Below are 21013 nucleotides of genomic sequence, written 5' to 3'. Positions count from 1 at the left end.
TGGTATGCAGATGATTTTGTTAAAGATTGCGCCAAAGGGCAAAAGTTTCAGATGCCTTTCACAGAACTTTTATCCTCCATTTTTCAATTTCTCTCTTAGCTTGTTTGGATGAGGCGAGAGTTTAGTGGTTGGAGTGGTGTCAAAGCCCGCCGTGAAGGTCAGCGCCGTGTCCGATAAAAGTAGTGCGAAGAAAACTTTCCCTCCCTTCGCCCTCTCTGTAATCTCTGTGTGAAGAAAATGCCAGCTGCCACTCTCATTTGAAAAGATAAGGGCCTAGCCCCAAATGCACCTGCATGGCCGCCCACAGCAGAATAACAGTGAGAGAATAAATATGTAGATGATAAAAAAAATGAAAGAATATGTTTCAAAAAAATATCCCAACACATAGCTTCACACTGGCAGATCCCAGAGGAACTAGAACCAGGTGTAAACCATTTTATTATTGTGTGTGTGTGTGTGTGTGTGTGTGTGTGTGTGTGTGTGTGTGCGTGTGTGTGTGCTGTCGAGTCTTCACTGTAAGTCCCAGTTGGCAGGGTAAAATTGATGGCACCTGCTATAGATTTTTGGCAGACAAGTCCCCCTACAACCATCTTATATCTTATTACCAACAGCCTCAGACGCTCAAATTGATCTTTATCGATGTGAAAAAAAAGAAATCCCCCATGGCGTAGTCGACCTTTATGGTCCTCACCTTTCATTGGTGAATTTTTTTCTCCTGTGTGTGTGTGTGTGTGTGTGTGTGTGTGTGTGTGTGTGTGTGTGTCATGCAAGTGGAAACTCCAGAAGGCACATGAACAAGCCTGATGGAGAGTCATTTCTGGAGCAGTCCCTGTAGTAAGCATGTCCAAGGTGATAGCCCTCAAGTTGTATTTGAATAGGAAGGGAATGGTATTTTTTTTTTTTTTTTTTTTTTTTAACCAAATCGAACCAGAACCTACTGCTGAGTTGCATCAGACTAGTCTGCCTTTCTAAAAACTGTCATTAACATAAATAAGTTGTCACTGCCATGGGCTTTTTGTTGCTTAAGAGAAGAAGTTGTACTTATTTTGACAGTCAAATTATTTCCGTGAATAGTTGATGAGTGGGAGAGACATTTCTTTCAGCAGCTGCAGCGTAGTTATTCAGTGTTGACAGATCACCTCAGAGCATTGCCTGGCACTTTCATGCAAAGTGGAAAGCTGTTGACACAGTGAACATTAGACTAAAACTACTAAGCATACAACACTGGTGCTACATTTTTGCCAAAAGTTTTTTGAAAAAAATCACTCATCTCGCCCTTAAATCACCAAATAGATACTGTAGATTCACCTATATGTCTGTCTGTCTGTCTATCTGTCAGCAGGATGATACTATTGCCCTGATTTTCACGAAAATTTGGTGGGAGGGTGTAGCATGGGCAATGTTAATGCTGTATACAGCAAAACCTGTTTTAGCCACCTAGAAAAATCAATATCTGTTTAAATGTATGCTATATTTAGAATGTTTTCAGCTATTAAATAACTAAATGACTAAATATTATTTTTTGTGAACTTACCTGTCCATATAGTTTCTTTCACTTCTTCCTTAAGTTTTAATCCTTTTTATGTCATCATTATCTTCTTTTCTACAGGAGCTGCTTTGGCTCTCAAGTTTATTCTCTTTCTCTTATCTTTCTCTTGTCACTTGATGAGTCAGTCTCTACTCCCCTACACATGTAGAAGGGAAATGATCCCTTTAAGAGAATCTGCAAAGATCAGCCACCTGTATATAGGTGATCATCATAATTTCGCAATTATCAAAATTTAATTTAAATGACTGCTCTGTTGTGCTCCGTTTCACCATTCTTACTCCTCCGATTCCCCACTGGGCGCGTCTGTGCTGTCTGATGTACCTAGTACAAGTGTAAAGTGAGAATACAACATTTTGGATCCGTTTGATAAGAAAGTGTTCACAGTGCTTGTGAATGCAGACTAGAGACTTAAGTGAAATACAGACCTGCTGACAGCAAGGTTTGAAATGGGCTCTCCAATAATGCAAATGACTTGTTTGTTTTTCTCACATGATGATATATTACTACGAAATATATGCTGATTTCTTTATTTGTGCTCATCAGACGCAGTCAGTGTCAAAAAGCTTGGGCCTTTCTACAAAGGAGATTTTCTTACCTGTTAGTTTCTTTTCTACTTTCTACTTTTGGTGCACTGCTGCGTAAAATCGGATCTGCATATATGTGTGACATAATGGCACTAGAGGTTTTTCATACATCTGAATGTTGTATTTATTTAGAAGCTATTTGAGTTTAATGTATTGTGGCCCTGTCACATCGCCTTAAACGCCAATTCAGCAGCAATTTTCACAATAGCTCTGTGACCTTTCATGTGTTCTGCTCTTGTTAACGATAAGTGGGAGGTAATGAAAATCTGTGCTCATTGTTAGTTCATATAAATAGCTTTTAAAGTGCTCATATTATGCTTTTTGGCTTTTCCCCTTTACTTTTTTATATATCTTTAAAATATATATATATATATATATATATATATATATATATATATATATATATATATATATATAAGATACATAAGATATATATGATATCTTTTTTGTGCACATTATAGCTTTACAAGTCAAAAAGCCCAAAGTCCGCCCCAAAGGGACTTAACCTCTCCAACAGAAAACACTGTTCACAAACTGCTCCAAACAGCTCTATTGTAGTCCAGCCTTTACTTCAGAGACAAACATGCGTCACTTTGTAACACACGTTATAATGCTCGCCTAGCTGCTAGCGTGGCACGCCCTCATGCTCTGCTTCTGACTGGCTAGTAGTCCTTACCTAGGTACTGCGCATGTGCGACTCCCAACAACGATGTAACAGAAGTGTGATGTCTCACTCTGTAGCTAAAACAGAGAGCTCAACACACAGGGTGAAAAAAGGAGCTGCAGCAATGTGAAGTACAACATAAATATGGTGTTTTTTGAAAATTAAACCATGTAAACCTATTCTGATATAACCTCTAAATACATAGTTATGTACCTGAAAATAAGCATAATATGAGCACTTTAAAAAAAAAAATGCCTGAAATAACAGACAGATGATTTATGAATAGCTCCTCAAGCATAGGGCCTATATGCATGCTCTCATTTAATATGAAGATATGGAATATTAGTTTTTTTTCAACCGCTTACACACGTCTTTTCATGTCACACGATTATTGAAACCTCTCACTCAAAGTGCAAAACCACACAGCAAATCTCCAAAACCATAAGCTATTTCTCAGCCTTTCACTCAGTTTTCAATAGCATAAAACACTTCTTTCAAAACATTACACACAAGTCTCTACCTAAGACACAAAAATCTAACAGGAAGTGACTTGCTTTCCTTTTCTAAACACAACCAATCAAAATGCTACACTTATTTACCAGGGCGCACACACTCTCCTCACATTTGCAAACACATTATGTCATAACTGAACACTAACCAATCAGTGCTTTAGTATAGGCCTATACAGAGGTCAAAGGTCAGATTACCTGTTTTGAACAATGGATGTCAACAATAGACAGAGAGCAAGGGGAGTAGGAGGGAGAGACAGGGGACGACAATGAGGAGGAGGAGGAGGAGGAAGAGGAGGAGGAGGGAAGAAGAGGAAGAAGGAGAGCCATCTCTGATGAGATCAGGGCCACACTTATTGATCATGTGATCAACCACGGATTGAGTAGCTTTACAGTGGCGTCCATACTGCATGCAACTATCTAATGACTATTTCAGCATTACATTTGAATGCAGTGTTTCATTTTGAAGGAGATGTGAGGCATTTTGCATTTTGTGTGTGCAGTTTTGGGAATTGTGTGTAGAGTTTTTCTAAAAAGGAGACATAAGCAGTTGGAAAAAACTGTAATCCGTTGTAAGTAAATCTATATTACCATTCCAGAGTAAATGGAGATGAAATGAAGAAAGAAAATAAGATTTTTATCCTCACATATTCTAAATTCTAAATTTCAAAGGCAATATCACCACAATTTTTCTCAAGTTGTTTACCATTGCATCAGGCACGTAAATAACTAAATCTGCCGTTTTTGGTGAAAATAACATAAGCCTTGGTGAAATATTTTTGACAGGAACATAGATTGATGTCTGTAAAGTGTAAGTGCGACTGTAAAATGTGAAGTTTGAGGTGCGTTGATGTGTCTTTAAAAAGCTCGGACTTTCTAGTCTCCAGTGATATCAGGCATGTCTTAGTAGATTAATGATCCCGGAACCCCCTTTTGATCACAACTTGCTCTTAAGTTTGTATTTGTACGACTTTATTGTTAAAATGCTTCGGAATAAGATATAGTTTGGGCAGTTTGGATAGTTTTGAACGTAATTGGTTTACAGATTCTAAAAGTTGAAGATCTCATGTTTTTTTTATGCAAAACAGTATAACATTCCAATCCGTTCTCACTCCCAACTCGTAAAATACGGACGCATGGTCACTGTCTCTCAACGTCAGATACGACGCAATAAGCATCCCTCAGCGTGCGTATGAAACTCACCGGGCAGAGAAGTAGCTCCGCGGCGCTTTAAGATGACGTAGTATTAAGAGCGGCAATGGCAGCAAGTAATATAAAAGCCCGAAATTCCGCTTGGGGAGGGTGGATGGGTCAAACATCACAGGACTTTCACCCCAGAGACCGGGGTTCGTGTCCCGCGTGTCACAGAAACGTGCATTTTGTAACCCCACCCACTTTTCCTAAATCTAACTGCGGCAAAAGTGACAACAATAGTCCCGACCCAGCGCGTTTTAGATAAAGCGTGTTTAGATATGACGCTAAAGGAGACATTTTGCCTAAGGCACCTGACTAAGCGTCCGTATTTTACGCGATGGGAGTGAGAATGTGTTGAACATTCATATCTTCTCTAAATAGACGATTTATGAAGTGTCGATTTTTCTTAACTACACTACATCATAGCTACTGTATTTATACCTTTAAATTCACAGGCCGGTGTTTTTCTGACATGACTTTTTTTTTCCATTTCCAACTGGCATTAAAGGTGCCAATACTGATCTGATACTGAAATGTGAAAATGTATTTTCATATTATAGGAAATGTATACATGGTATACATGAAAACCAATACATGTCCAGAAAGTAAATATCGTTTTAATTTACATTGGGTTTTTCCGCCTGACTTTTTTTTAAGGGAGAAATGAAAATTGAATGGCCAACTCAAACAAAATCTCAAAATAAATACCCCGGAATAAAAGCTAAAAAAATAACACTGCAAGATAAAAAAAAGGGCATGTTCTCTCTATATGCGGTAGGCTAGAATGTCAAATATATATGAATTCAGTAAAAAAGAACATGAAATTAATATTCATTCGACAAAGTCTGAAGTCCTGTGTATAAAAGAAAGAAAAGGTCATCAGTCAAGAGGAGTTGTTTTGTAGTCGGTGACAGATATTCAGGCTTGTAAGGTCTCAGGCAGCGCTATTTCACTGATGTAAACCCGGCCTTTTCTAGTCATGCTTCATGTTATTTCTCAGCCACCTGCAGTTTCTAAAATCATTACACCCTATTCAATTGTCTCTCTCCTGGATTCGAGGTTCATTAAAAGCCTCTTAGAGCTCCTCCCATACAGCAATACAACCCAAAGAAACTGGAAACCACTAGCAGCTATGACACATTTTGCTACACTACATTACTCTGGTCTTTAGTAGCAGGCGATCTCACACTGGTCTGCAATATAGCCTGCAACATTTCACAGATCTGTGAGAGAAAAGAGCCGGGGGTGTTATATTTGACTGTGAAGCATGCAGGGGGATAAAATGATAAATCGCTCTTGGCCAAAACACCCAACAAACCCAGGTTGAACAGCAGATGAGGTGGATAGAAAGAAAGGAACTAAAGACAAAGACAGATAAACCATAGGTAGAAATGAAACACATCTGACAGTGGTTACATCTACATCCCTACAGTATGGTGGATTCCGGCTTACAATACAGATTGTATTTGCTCTATTAGGTGCAAGCTGTTTCGGTACAATGATTTGCTCTAAAGCCAAACTGCATGTGACGTAAACCGAAATTGCTTGAAAAAAAACGTTGTTAATGACATCTTTCTCAGCAACCTTTTGAAAGTACTGTCAGTAGCTTACGGGTCCACAGTTTCTGGCTTTGTGGCGGTCTCCAGATTTCAAAATTATATTGACAGTTGCTTTCTGTTAAATGTTAATCAAGTAAACATGTCCTGTCTCAGGCTTCAAGTTGACTTTTTTAATATTTAACCGAGACCACGATCCTTCCCTAAACTTAACCAAGTGGAGTGTCACAATAAAAATATTAATCATGCTACAAGCGGATATTGTATTTCAGGAGTGGATATGTTGTGAAACCAAAAGGAAACAAGGTCAGTCAACGTTATGCAGATATGCTTACTATCAACATTTTGCGAGGGGCCAGCGTCAGTGAGACGTCATACGGTTTATGGATTGAAATGGCTTGTACATTCATTACTGTTTCCTCATTATGTTGTTTAAAAACATATTACTTTTCTATGGAAACATACTTGCTGCTGCAAAATAGTATTATATGAACAAAATGGTTTCTCCAGGTAATGATTTATGTAGCTTGGTGCTTTGACCATTTTTAACAAATTATTATTGCCACTGATAATTCCAGGCTGCTAGGAATGCCATTAATAGCTCAAGAAGCCTGATGCTAATGTCAACTTCATCATTTTCCATGAGTTAGTTTTTTAAAGCTTCAATTTGCGCGGACAGTGAAAACCAATGGAAACACGTTAGTTGGGGATGTAGGGGATAGGAAAACCGAAGAGGAAAACTGTAAAAAATATAGAGACATCATGAATAAAGAAGAATGAGGAGATCTAAGAAAAGTTACGAAAGTGAAGCTGATGAACATGTACAGAGAACATGTAGAGAACACTGACAGGTGGACGGCATTACTGGGCCCTTCAGCATCCATGAAGGAGATGTCACTAATGGGTCTGTCAGGCCGCGGTCAGCACCGCTAATCAGCACTTAGACGAACAGCGGCTGCTCCCAGCGTGCCATGCTCCACATACTGCTTTAAACATGAAGCTCCCATCAAGGGCTTCAGGAGCCTTGATGGCTGATGCTGCTGTGGTCAACTTCTCTGTGTGCTTTTGAATGGCTAGTTATGTTGGTTGGTTGGATGAAGCCAGATAAGGTACATTGAAGGGTTGTGAAAGCCTGCAAAGGTAAAAGAAAATGTAGGGGTGCAGGCTAATGCCACAGATGTATCGATGCATTAAAACAATGTTGAACGTTAAGAGAACTTTAGGTTGTGAAGTTTCCTGGCTATAAAGTAAGACCAGATATTTTTACTCTTCTTTATCCATTGATCCGTGCCTGAGTAAGAGACGTTTTTTTTCTTCTGAGATACAGAATCATGCATACCAAAAAATCTCACCTTTATCTCACCCACACATTCATAAATCCTTTCCATCAGCCTTAATCATAGCTTCCTTTTATTAATATGCCAACGTTTCCACCTAAGCTAAGAAAAGAAATTTGGTATTTGTGATATTTCTTTTCTTAAAATCTTGGTATTTCTATTTTTGTACATAGTATTAAAATAGTCATAAAAGCAGGTGGGAGGAAATGTGTCATTGCCAGACAGCGATACAATGTACTAAAAGTCACTTAGTCAACATCACTTAGAAAATAGGGTACCACTTTTCCTATGATGACAGAATAGCATGGTATGTTATTCTGAAAAGCCATAATCACAAATACATTTTAAGTTGTTTTTTGTTTCTGTACTCAGATGCCAGATCCGTGGCTCTGGAGCCCTCATATAGGAAACTGTAATTAGAGCAACCAAGTTTATACAGCTGTGAGGGTGAAATATGCGGAGGGGACATGAGGTCATTTTATTGCAATTGTCAGCATGAGGATCCAGATGGTTTCCCTATGAAATACTAAAGCAGACCAGATAAAAAAAATAAATGTACCTTTGAAATGATCCATTCTTTTTAGATTCAGATTTAAAGCCCCTGAAAATGTGGTTTCAAATCTTAAGTATTTCTCTATAATATTACATAATTCATGATTAAAATGAGCGACAATAAAAGTTAAAGTTCAGAAAAAAACAAAAAGTATTCAGCTAATCAGCTTCATGAATACTGTCTGGCTGTGGTTTGATAAGATATGTTTGTTTTTATTTTTTTGACATTTTGCCTTCATGAGACAGTGACCCTGTAGATGCAGACAGTGCAAAGGGGTAAGACATGCAACAAAGTAACCCCGGCGGAAACAAACCGGGGACACTGCAGTTCAATGTACATGTAAGTCAGTAGTATGCCTCCAACCACTAGGCCAACTCCACGCTCCATAGTTAAATCAGATTTGATTGAAAGTGGCCTGGCAACATAGGCAAACAACCCCACAACTGTTACCTCATATTACATCACATCACATTTTTTTCCCACTCAGTTAAACTGAGCTACGTTCACTTCAAATCAGTGACAAGTGCCCAGGCAGAAACACACACGGGGATATTTAAAAAAAAGAATGTATTGCATTATTATTTCTACTTTTGGCAGATAAGTACATTTTCATGTAGGATCCCGTTGTGCAAAGTCAAAAGCTGATTGAGAAAATATGTTTTCAGAGGCCTTTACAATCAGATTTTATGGGTGATTTTATTTGTGTGTGCAACATAAACCAGTGCCAACCGAATCGTTTTTTTACATTGAGCGTTGCACTACCAGCTCAAAAGATCACTTAGCATATCTGGCCTGCAGCAAACACACTGGACCTCCTGATGGTGTGGGATGCATCAGTCAGCACCATTCACACATAACGCCTCTACCAACTGCAGTGCATCCTTTTGAAAACTATTGAAAACACCCAGCAGCTAAACAAGGAATAGTGTACAGCAGCATGCCCTGTAGTTGAGTAATTCCTTTAGTTATCTAAACATTCAAATATGCCTGCCTACTTTATTCTTTTTTTCTGATATATTTTATTAATTCTAAAAGTAAATAAATAACACGTAATAAAGTATTTGTTGACCTTTGAGTTGTTATAACTGCCATTTGATGCAAAGTAGCCATTCCTCACCAGTAAACAGATTAGTGATTACCAGTAAAGTATATAGCAAATGACTAAAATCTTGTTTCCTCAGCTTCATTATTTCCCTATTACTGAGTCCTTAATGGGAGGTTAGTGATAAATCCCCAGGTTAATTAGCTGTTCCAACAGTAAATTAGCGATTTGTAAATTGATATGATGGGGAAATGTGCTCTCTCGTTGAGGTGCAGGTCAGCCAGTTAACAGTAGTTCATATATATATATATATATATATATATGCATATATATATATATATATATATATATATATATATATATATATTCAGCTTCCTAGGAGTTTGAGTCGGTGCTGATTGTCTTGTTGAAGTAGGTCTTTGTGCTGCTAACATAGATTCACATACAGTGTTGTTGCACTGCAAAGCGTACACATGCCAATGCAGTTCCTGCCAGTCAGTCATCAGATTTTTGCACTTGCACAAAAACATACACATTCTCGCTGCTCCTGCCCCTCCCTCTTTTTCACACACGCACAAACACAATGACAATTGTACGTCTTTCCTTTGCCTCACCTTTTTGCGCTCACACCCTGCACGCAGAAGCAATCGCACCGAATCTCAGCGTGGCTTTGCAGCCTAAAGAAAGATGCACACTTTTTGTGGACAATTTCCTTTAGCTGGATGCAAACAGAGTGTCACCCCGCCGTGAATTATCAGGCACAGGCTGCATGTGGCTGCCTGGGAAGGTGTCGCTTCAAACACGCACGCACATGTGCACACACGTAAAGAAAAACTGCACAACACATCTCAGAAGATTTGCGTGTCGCACAGGTTTGTTTAAGCACTCTGATGTATTCCATTTCACAGGTTTGGAGTTTAGAATGTATCACACAGACAGACACACAGTATACCCAGAGTATTTGTTTATCTGCGTCTCGTTCAGTTTCCTCTTTGCTGCCTTCTAATTCTGTTTATCATTTTTCTCCTAATGAATACAATAGACGTGATCCCACCAAAACTCCCCCTTTTTAATGCCGTTTTCCATCTCACTGCTTTCCCATTTACTAAGCTACTGCCTGCTTTGATTTCCAACATTCTCAGATCAGCAGGAGCTCATGATTACGTTCCATAACCATATAATATTCATCTCGGCCAAGCACATTTAAAAGGTTAGGTAGGATTTGCCCTGTTTTTGTCTGCTGAACAGTGGAGCATGTACATCGATAACTCCTCTTTCCAAAATTCGATGCCATGTCAGTGATCCACTAGCATCATCTAGTGGCTAAAAGAGTAATTACTGAAGTCAGTGGAGTCATAGTAAATGGTATTCTACACAGGATGGAGGAGAGATGGCTTCATGCAGGAGCACAGAGTCGGGCATTAGGTTTAAAAGCCTCAGTTAAAAACAAGGCTGATTGTGTCAGAGGCTGAAGTCATAGATAGCCCTTTGATCACAAAGATCAATGATGATTTAATGAGTGATCGTTTCACAAAGAAGTCTGATGAAAGCCGATATAATGGGCAGGATCCGCGGGCTTGCAATAAACAGGAAATGAAAGCTTTCACTCCAAAACGCTGTCATATATTACAACATGTGAACATCACATGCTTAAATAGATCTTTCTTTTCCCGTGTCTCTCTTTCTTCTCTTCTGGCTCGCACCCATAAACGGTATAGAGTCGAAAGTCTACTGTATTTATGTAAACAGGAGGACCGACCTGAGTCAGTCGGTAGCTGATGAACAGGAGTCACCTCTCATTGGGGAGTGTGGGAGGCAGGGGTACATGGAGAGGTGTTATATGAATCTGAACAGCTCTGAGCTCCATCTGTTGTGTACTATAGAGATGATTGAGTCATTCCACTTGGTACAGCATGGGTCAAAGCAGCACCAAATCCCCAGCTTCATACCAACACACACACACACACACACACACACACACACACACACACACACATGGGTAAGTATATACCCTAATACATGCTCATTCTATGAGTTTCCCATCGTGCATCTGTCCTGTGTCTACAGTTTAGTGACGCCTGTTAGGTCTCAGCTGGTATGAAAGATTGGTTTTCAGGCCATGTCCAGGTCTTCTGTTGCGACTTACGTTTTAAAATGTTAACCCTCAGCACCACTTCAGTGTTATTGCACAGTACTCCACTGATTTAGCATTGAACTCAATATATATATTCAACAATATTGTCAGACTCAGACTTAAAGGAGACAAATCATGCTCATTTTCAGGTTCATGCTTGTATTTTGGGTTTATACTACAATATAATGTAAATAATGTTTACATGCTTTAATGTTCAAATTAGTAATTATTTTTCTCAGACCGTCTGTCTGAAACAAGCCGTTCCACTCCCTATTCAGCCCCATTGTACCGAATTTGGTTGCAGTTCCTCCAGAGTTCCACTGGGGGTGATCGCGGTCCAGTGCTAAATGAATGGGACTCTATGGAGCTAGACGGCTACATTTGTCTCTTTCGCCTGATTGTCGTTGAGAAATCTCAGATTTGATTGTAGTTTTTGCAAGTTCAACATGGATTATAGGTCAAAAGTTGAATGAACGAGTACTTATGTCCTTTTGATTTCTTCAAGGTTGAGTCGTTGTTGCCCATAACATGCTAGCATTCTGCTAATGAATGCTGATTGGTCAGTGAAGGACTGGGGGGGTGGTGTATTCTAATAAGCCTGCATGTAGCACAGGAAATCACTTTCAGCACTTCAATAACTGAAATATGTTTACACAAGCATACAAGTATCACACGCTCACACACACACAGGCTCACAGGGGTACTCAACCCCTCGTCGTCAGAAATACATTTACATACAATTTGGTGCAGTCCAGCAAAGATTGAATCCAAAATTGTATTTCTGAAAGAACGAAGAGGAGGAGAAGGAGGATAGGATATTGTTTTTGAGTATTTTGTCTCGTCATCATTTCCCTTTGTGAGGAGCCTGACTCTGTCAAACACAGATTACATTTAATAAGCTTTATCTATGTGTGCTTGCATAAATGTGTTTGTATTTTCTTTGAGATTTATTCTCTTCAAAGCGATATACTGTACTGCTATGCATTAGTCTCCCCTAAAAGCAGGTGTGTGCTTGAGTGCGTGGGTTGAAGTTGACAGCAGTTTAGATGCTTAGATAATTGTGTGAATTCACCTTGTAGACCTTAAGAGAGAAAAAGACTGACAGAAGAAAAAAGGGGGGAAATGAGAAAGTGAGTAAAAGAGAGTTAAAGGAGAAAGCAAAAGCAAAGAAAGTGTCAGGAAATGTGAGAAAATAGATATTGTTCTTGTCTTTAGTAGGAAGATGCAGAGAGGGAATATTATATTACAGCTTTCCGCCCTCACACCTTCTGTACCACACATGTATGTGCATAGGTGTGATTGTGTTTTTTACTTGGTAAGAGAGAGAGTGAAAGGAAAGGGAGATGCTGTAAAAAGAGACAAAGAAAAGCTGAAAATGGCAAAGGGAGGAAGACGTTAAGCAAGGTTCAAAGAAGAAGATGCTCCTCTCTTGTTGGCTTTTGTGTGACATAAAAAAACAGCATGAGTATTAGAGAAAATAACATTTTTACCTCCCAGCAAAAACACATACTTCACCTTGGGAAGACAAATACTTATAATGGAGACATCCATACACAGGAAACCATGTTATCCTGCACAATCATGCACTGTGTCCCTGAACACCACATTATGTACAACAACATGTATGTGGATTTTAAAGGCCAGGGGTCTCATTTATAAACGTGGCATACGCACAAAACGGGGCTGAAAATGTGCGTACGCCACTTCGATTCAATTGGCGACGCAGATGGTGAGTTGGTGAACTGAAGTCAGACTGCAGAAAGTAAATATGGGAATAACGATTACTCGTAATACTTTCAAGTATTGATGCCTCACGCACATTTTATCACTCCATATAATCCACGTTACCATGAAGATCAAATCCAGCAGTGTTATTTGCGCTTGTACTGAGTGATCATTTTTCCATTGTAAAAATCCAACTCAAATCTTAAATAAAAATGTGTTCTTAATGTTTAATCGGCGCTGTCTCACCGTCACGTTGTCCACTACGGAGCGCAGGAGGATGAGACGGCCCGACTCCATGGAATACAGGATAGCATCAAATACCCTAGCATTAGATAACGGCAGAACACAGTGTAAATAACTAAATATCTGTCTTTAATACTGTGCACATATCATCAAATGTCAAAGTCTGGAAATACAGCCGTATAACAATCGTTACACTTAATGTCCTTATTATCAGTCCAAACTTTAATACTGTTTGTGACAAAACCTGCATGAAGAAACGTGTGTTTGCCTTTTAGACGTTCATTTTCAAATTGTATCTTGGGATCGGGGATACCACTAGTTGTTGCTGTGATTTTGGCAAGTGTTAACAATCACAAATTGTTGTAAACATACTGCGGTGACCCCCGTGCGTAATGCTGCATGATGGCACTGCTGGCACTGCAGGAGGACTACGACAATGGAAGAATCCAGAGAGAAAAAGGCTTCAGGGACCATGCCGATTTAAGTTCCCTAAAGCTGAGCTCTTAGATCTATGTACTGAATTGGGTCCAGTAGAGAGGGCAATGCGCCGGAACCGTGCCATCCCGGTCCAAATACAGGTCCTCGCCACTCTGGGGGAAACCGGCTGTTTCCAGAGGGTTAATGGCAGACAGCGTGTTTTTTGTGACAAAGTGTTTTTTATACATATGATATATAATCTTCAACTTTATCACTAAGGCTTGTTTGGATATAATATTTAGTTCTGTTAAATCTTATCATATTGGTCTGATATATCGAAGCTGTCCCCAAGTGCCGTAAAGTCTGCCGATTTTGGACGGTATTATTTATATAGGTAGTCAGGTTTCCCTACACTGTGCGAGAACAGGCCGAAATTATAATTCAATTTGCAGCAATACCCGAGCGTCTGAGAATTTTTTTTGCTTTTTCCGTCATGATTCGGCGTAACGAAAGAACAACTGCCAGGGTCGTTAACATACTGATCAGTATTCATGAGGTGCTTTGCATTGACTTTTTTATGGTTAAAAATGGGCGTGTATAGGGCGGGATAAGAGGCTGATTCACGTACGCACACTTGTAGGTAATCTGTGATTTATAAAGGGAACATTGCTTACAGATGTGCGTAACTCAGAATTTTTTTTGCCGTACGCCATTTTTGGCTTTTGGGCTTTTAGTAAGGATCCTACGCACAGTTTTATAAATGAGACCCCAGGTGCATACTTCTGCCTGTTAACGTGATTCACATACTGTATTAAAGTAGCTATTTTCTTTTATCTTGGGATACTTTATGTGAAAGAGGAGAGCATGAAGTCAGTTTATTCAGGCCACTTATCAGGTGATGGACACATGCTAAGCGTCAATTCAGACAAGATTTATCACATTAATTGAAATTCATAAAACAGTAAAGCAGCATGTCAAGAAATAAACACTCATTAAGCAGTTAGCGACCCCAGGAGTTTGATACCCCACCAGCTGTCCACCAGAGGAGCTGGTTGGGTGAGTCCAACATGACTCTTGATATTTATCTGTGACTTTCAGAGAGGCTTTTCACAGAATGTTCTGGAGGGCCATTTTCCCTCTATGTTAAAGGGAACAACAGTTGTCATGTGCAGAACAGACGAAATATAAAAAATTGAAGTAGACACTTGTGTGTTATTAGTGGATACTGTTAACAAGTCACATTGAACTAGTAATAATCTGTTTTGGAGTGTGTTCCTGCTTTTATAAAATACAGACAGTGACAGTTTTCTTTTGAAGTTACAAATGGTGGCCATGTTTGTATTGGTATAGAACCCAGTAATTTCTCCTACTTCTTAAGCTAAATAAAGTCTTTAAAAAGCCTCGTTAGTTTTGTTAGTTCCTAACCCTTTGAAACACCAAAGTCACACAATACCACGAACAAACTAACTGATCAAGGCAGCGGTAGACCAGCAAATCCTGTGTCCTGTGAGGTAAAATGACTGTTTTTGTCAATGGAGTCTGGTGGCTTTGAGGAGAGCATAGAACAGCTTCTGTTCCATTACGTAAATTTAAACAGGGCTGTCTGACGGCAAGATAAAGCTGTAAAATGATTCTATAAATATAGCGTACACTTAAACTGATATTGATTTTTTTATTTTTTTTTTAAGGTGGCTGAAATATGTTAAGCTGTTGCCCCTGTCTACAGCAGTACATTGCTTAGCTCCTGTGTCGGTACTCCTGCCTGCTTATCAAACTACGTTAGGGTTAACTTAAAAATATGAACCATCCCTTTACTGTTAGCTCACAGCAAACCCCCTGAGTGTATTAAATTCAGTAATAATTCAGAGTGTGTTTTTATGAAAGTGAATTAATGTGCCATTTCTTCTAAAAGAAATAACAGTATTTCTTTGAGGACATACATAATATATAGACTTTGTATAGCCCCTACATTTCAAATTTAAAGAAAATCACAGAGGGTTTAGTTGATTGTATATTGTGTATGTTTGACTATCAGGTGTCTTCAGGCCGGCCTGCTCGTTCATTTTAATTTCCCCCCATGGTCCCAGCTGACACTGAACTAAACCAAAACTAAACAGAACTAATCATTGCCAATCTTCTTTGCCCTAAAAGTAACCCAGCTGTCCTAATACAACTGCCACATTTAATTTCCATTTGCCAGGAGGTGGCAAGTGAAGATAGAATGATGAGATCTGATTAGTGGGAAGTGAGCCAGTTTGACAGGGATAGATTAAAGTTTGGCCGGTCAGGAGCGCAAGGACATTGACATCCTTGGCAACGTACAGATGAATCAGTCTGTGAATGCAAATGTGCACATGCGTCCGTGCACTTACACAATCACACAAATTGGTTTTAGATAGTTTTTCTGTCTTATTAGGTGTTTTCTATTTTTCATTAATATACTTCTACCCACCCACTTACACACGTTACTCAGACATTTCATGCTTGCACACGCGCACACCAATGCCGCCCAGGGGTCAAGAGCTGTGAACATCCAGAGTTTGATTTCATTCTCCCCTGATGTGACTCGCCCCTCCAACCGACCTCATTTAGCTACACATTCCTCTGATTGGTAAAGGCTTATCTGTCGATTTTTCTCAGTAACCCAATCACAGGGCTTTGAAGCTGCATGCTAACATTGTCAAGGACATAAACAAATGCATGCAAAGAGGCCCACAACTAGCAAGGGCATTACAAATGAACAATATTATAAGACCTAAAATATTCAGATTTGGTGGGATTTACATAAACATATGCACATGGATAATACCTATTCACATACACAAATACAGCTTTTTATTTTGTTTCCAGTTCATTAATGGATGTGGAGGCAGCTGCCTGTGTTATCAAAGGAGTCTTTTAATCATTACACCTGACTGTTAAATTTCCCAGGGTGTCATTTCTCATTGTTTAGCATATTAGATTTGCAGGTTGTTATGTTCTCCCACTGCTCCCATGTGACATTTGTTTGATTTTTTTTCTTTCACCTGTTCTGGTTGTGGTCTGATTGCTAATTTATATAAAGGGGCCCAGGTGCACCATGGTCTCTCTGTCTCTGCAGCATTCTGATATGAAACAGGGTTTGTGTTGCTGTTGTGTTACTGTGTTTTGAGTGAAGGTTCCTGGTTCGATGTCCAGCTTCTTCAGAGTTGGTGTCGAAGTGTCCTGATGAGCAGGTTTGGCACCTTGCATGGCAGCCTCTGCCATCAGTGTATGAATGTGTGTGTGAATGGGTGAATGTTGGCATGTGACCGTAAGATGAATGGGCTTTCATTTACAACGTATTCTGCAAAAGACAAAAACTTCGGACAATGGTAGAGATATTATAACCACAAACAAAATCTGCACATAGTGGCTTTGAGTTCTTTTACTTTGTATTTTGATGGTCATTTATCTCCAAATCCTTTATTAATATTATGACCTTTTACGAAGCTGAATTTAACTGACTGTAACTACAGTAGTTAATCATGCTATTACTTGGAAAACCTTTGAAACTCAATAGGCATCATGCAAAATAAAGTTTGTGTATATTTGAGTGATGTGTGGGAGATGAGGTATAATCAACAAGGCATTAATTACTCACACGTGCACCCAAAAGCAAACACAGAACATTGTTATTGTAGCACTTTTTTTTTTAATGGCAAGTCACCCACACTCAGGTGCACGCGCACACACACACACACACACACACACACACACACACACACACACACACACACACACACACACACACACACACATCATTATGACAATCCATGGAGATATTCTGAAGAAATTCTGTTCAAAAGTATTTGGTCTGAAGGATGGGCGGTGGTGTGAATGTGGGTATATGACAAATGTTTGTTTTGAGGTATTAAGTGTGAGGATTTGTACGTCTATCCCATCTTACATTATTAGAATAACCTTTATTTAGATGACTCCTCTTCTTACAAAGCATACAGCTTAAAGCACTGAAATATAGATGCACATTCTGTTACATTGAATACAAAACAAAAGGAAAGTGCAAAAGGTTACTTTTAAAGGAGTTGTGAAACAAAAAGTAAACATTAAAGCAGTGGAATTATTCATACTATACTCTTAGAAAAATTGCCTTCTCTTTGCCTTCATTCTTGTGCACGTTTTGGTCCATGAGCTCGTGGCTCATAACCCTGAGTTGTATTCCATCAGAGGCAGCTCGCACAACAAGCGTATTCCCTAATTGGTGCTAGAGCTTTTACATTGCCTGTGTTTTCTCACAGCCCGGGCAGTCTCCCAAAATGGTAATCTGAAAAATTCCCCCTTTTAAAAAAGACAAATAGTTCTGCATTAAGCATGTTTCCCTCTCTCTCTGCTCTCTAGCTCCCCTTGCAAGTGGATATCTCACTCTGTCTGACACACAATTACAGTTTATGTGGAATATTTGATTCACATATTTACATAATGCAAAAGTTAAACTAACTCAACAAACCAAAATGTTGTGTCTCATATGAAGTCGGTGCTGGTAGTGTGCAGGAGTTCACCTGTCTTACAGTTGTGTATAAAACATATGAGAAATACGAATGGCTAGTATCTAAGCCTGATGCATACAGTATGTGTTGTGAAGTAAAAAGTATTGTTCCACTATACATTTCTGCATTGTCTAAAATGAAGTAATGTATGTGCAACCTATTGTTACCGTAAGAAAAATGAGTAGAAGACCCTGGTTTCATCTTACTGGTTTACACTGTATCTTTCTCAGTTGTTGATCATTTTGAGGAATTAATTCAAGTCCCATAAACTGAGCAGGGGCAAAAATCATGAAGGTCAGTAACAGCCTCTAACAGCAATAGTCACGTTAATACAATGTAAACGTTTCATTGTTCAGTACATGCCTCCACATTCACCTTCGTTGCTAGAGGGAACATTTAGCTCTTTGTAGCTGTGGCCCAAATATTTACACTCTTGTTCATGTATTCAGCCTGTGATGTAGAGAAGCTAAAAAGTCTACAGAAGGGAGCTACTGTATGGCAACACATTGATGCTTTGTAGTTGTGCCATGTTGCTACAAAGAGGGGGGTAGTTTATTCCCTAATCTCATCACTAGGAATATGTGACCTCACCATCTACATATATATATATATATATATAAAACTTCACACATGCTTTTTTTATAGTTTCATTGTCATGATCTTTGCATATAATACATTTGATTGCGTTTGCTGTGTGTCTTATGTAAAGTGCAAATTATGTCAAAAAAAGTATAATGAGAAAGAGCTTACCAGTACATTTCCTCTCGTCTATCAGGTAACTCGCCTTCGGAGGAGTCCGAGGAGCGCGACAAGGAGCCGAGGACGCTGACCTACCCCGCATACATCGCCAGTCTGCTGGACACGGGTGCAAAGCGCATGGCTGCCGGTGTCCGTATGGACTGCAACAGCCAAGGCCAGTGCCCGCGCTCCTGTCACCTCTGTCACATGAGCCCGAGGGTGGTGCAAGGGCGGCAGCAGTCCGAGCCTGTCCTGCTGCAGATCACCAAGGCCGCGCCCATCTTTGAACTGGTGTCCAACAATGAGACCTACCAGGTGTGTACAGTGTTCATCCCTAACTATGTGTGACAGTCTAATGCCTGAAAACACCAATTTGGCTGGCTAGTCCACACAGCATTCCAGGATGGGAGAAAAACGTGCTCTCCTTTATTGGCATTTCTTTAAACCAATCACAATCGTCTTGGGGGGCACTAAGCGCCGGACAGAGCCACGGTGGCGCTGCAAAATAGCCTTGGGTAGGAACTTGTTTTGGTGGAACGTGTACGTTCAAAAGTTGTTTTAGTCGTGCAACAGAAAACTCAGATTGGACAGATAGTCTAGCTAGCTATCTGGATTTACCCTGCAGAGATCTGAGGAGCAGTTAACCACAGTCCTCATAAATCCACCGGAGTTTAAAATGCCAACACAAAGAAAGAGGAACATCCGGCGGAATTTTCGGCGGCACCTAAACAATCCCGGAAATGAAATGTCGTCAATATAGACTACATTTTCCGTGACACTGATGTACTAGAATGTCAAGTTTCCCACCATTTTATTATCTAAGCCACCTAATATCCAGCTAGTTATACAAAACATCCAGACATCAGTATGGGTTTGTAATCATTAAACCAAAGTCACTCTATTAACTGGCATCCTGCAATGAAACACACCATGTGTTTGCATGTAGGTGATCCATCAGGGCCGAAAAACCTCACGGCCTCATTATGAAAGAGGTTACAGAGAAGTCTTTTCCTTCTGGAGTATCATGCCTTACTCTGCTGGCAGCATGCTGTGTTATAATCTGCCTAATGTGCTGTGACTTATTTGACTTCATCAATACTGTATGTGGTTACCGCTTCTATTCCTCCGGCAGGAAGAAAGGTCGATTCGGTGCTCTCCACGCTGCTGGGGGTCAGGCTTTCATCCAAAAGTTAAGGCACACGGATACAGCCGCTGTTATCAACACAGGCTGTTTGGAGTTTGCTAGTGTTTGACTGTACAGATGCTCGAAAAAACACGATGCACAGGCAACATTTTGCATAATTATTTGGCGTGCCCTTACAAGTATCACCATTACATATAATTACTAGGGGTGTGTATACTGTATATATCCATCGCTGATGAACTGATATAAGGTTGTTTTTTTTTACAAAGAATCAAAGTATTAGTTTTGCCTCCCTATTAGAAAAACAGTACAATTACGACATGATGTCGCCATCAGGTAATATCCACACTAAGAATCTAAATATGAATTTAATTTGGGTCAATTTAAGGGTGAGAATCCATGGTCCAGCCAATCAATTACATCAATATGTACACATCAAACTATACTACTATATTACTAAAAAATATTTAACCAGAACTCAACAACGGAGGTGTAATTAAATGCTTAACTTCCTGAAAGGGATGATGCATATATAATTATGTAGCTACTAGGACAATATACATTTCCAAAGTCCCGCACCCCTTAATTACTGTTGCTAGGTAGGACAAGCTTTACAAGAAGAAACATGGTGATGTTGGTTCCATATAGTCCGAATAATACACCGAAAGTGTGTATTAGATCATTTCTGGATGTCAGGCAATACAGCTTACCTTTTCCTGCTGGGGTGCTAGACGTCACGTATATCTAAATAAATAATACCAAAAGTTACTTTGGGGTGGAAAAACTGGAGAAAAAAAGCTAGTAAACATGAATGTAAACAATTCTGGATTCATAATACTTTAAAACCGACTGTGTAAATGTTTTATGAGGAAGGAAACACATTCAACACATTCCTTAGCTCAAGGACACACAATGTGTTTTCGTGTGTATTATTGAATGTGAACATAACTTTTGTCTGTTTACAAGAAAACACCCCAGGGCCACCTTTAATATCATGAGTGTCATTGTGTGTGGATGAGGTCCTGCTGCAATGGTTGTAAATGCATTGGGTACGGTTGCCACGTTTGTAGTTTCCATAGCTAACAGTGGGTAAAGGGG

The 21013-nt window shown here is 39.5% G+C and overlaps 1 protein-coding gene across 1 annotated transcript in view; it reads left to right on the top strand.

Annotated features, from left to right (window-relative positions):
• Positions 1-21013, top strand: part of astn1 (astrotactin 1) — a 402453-nt gene that overhangs the window by 333934 nt on the left and 47506 nt on the right. The window contains exon 18 of the mRNA XM_078264989.1: positions 18809-19086. Coding sequence (XP_078121115.1) covers positions 18809-19086 — 278 coding nt within the window. The remainder of the gene's footprint in view (positions 1-18808; positions 19087-21013) is intronic.

This window comes from Sander vitreus, chromosome 12 (genome assembly GCF_031162955.1).
Source record: "Sander vitreus isolate 19-12246 chromosome 12, sanVit1, whole genome shotgun sequence".
In the NCBI taxonomy this organism is placed as follows: domain Eukaryota; kingdom Metazoa; phylum Chordata; class Actinopteri; order Perciformes; family Percidae; genus Sander; species Sander vitreus.
The sequence above is the reverse complement of the archived record's forward strand: the minus strand, read 5'-3'. Positions and strand labels throughout refer to the sequence as shown.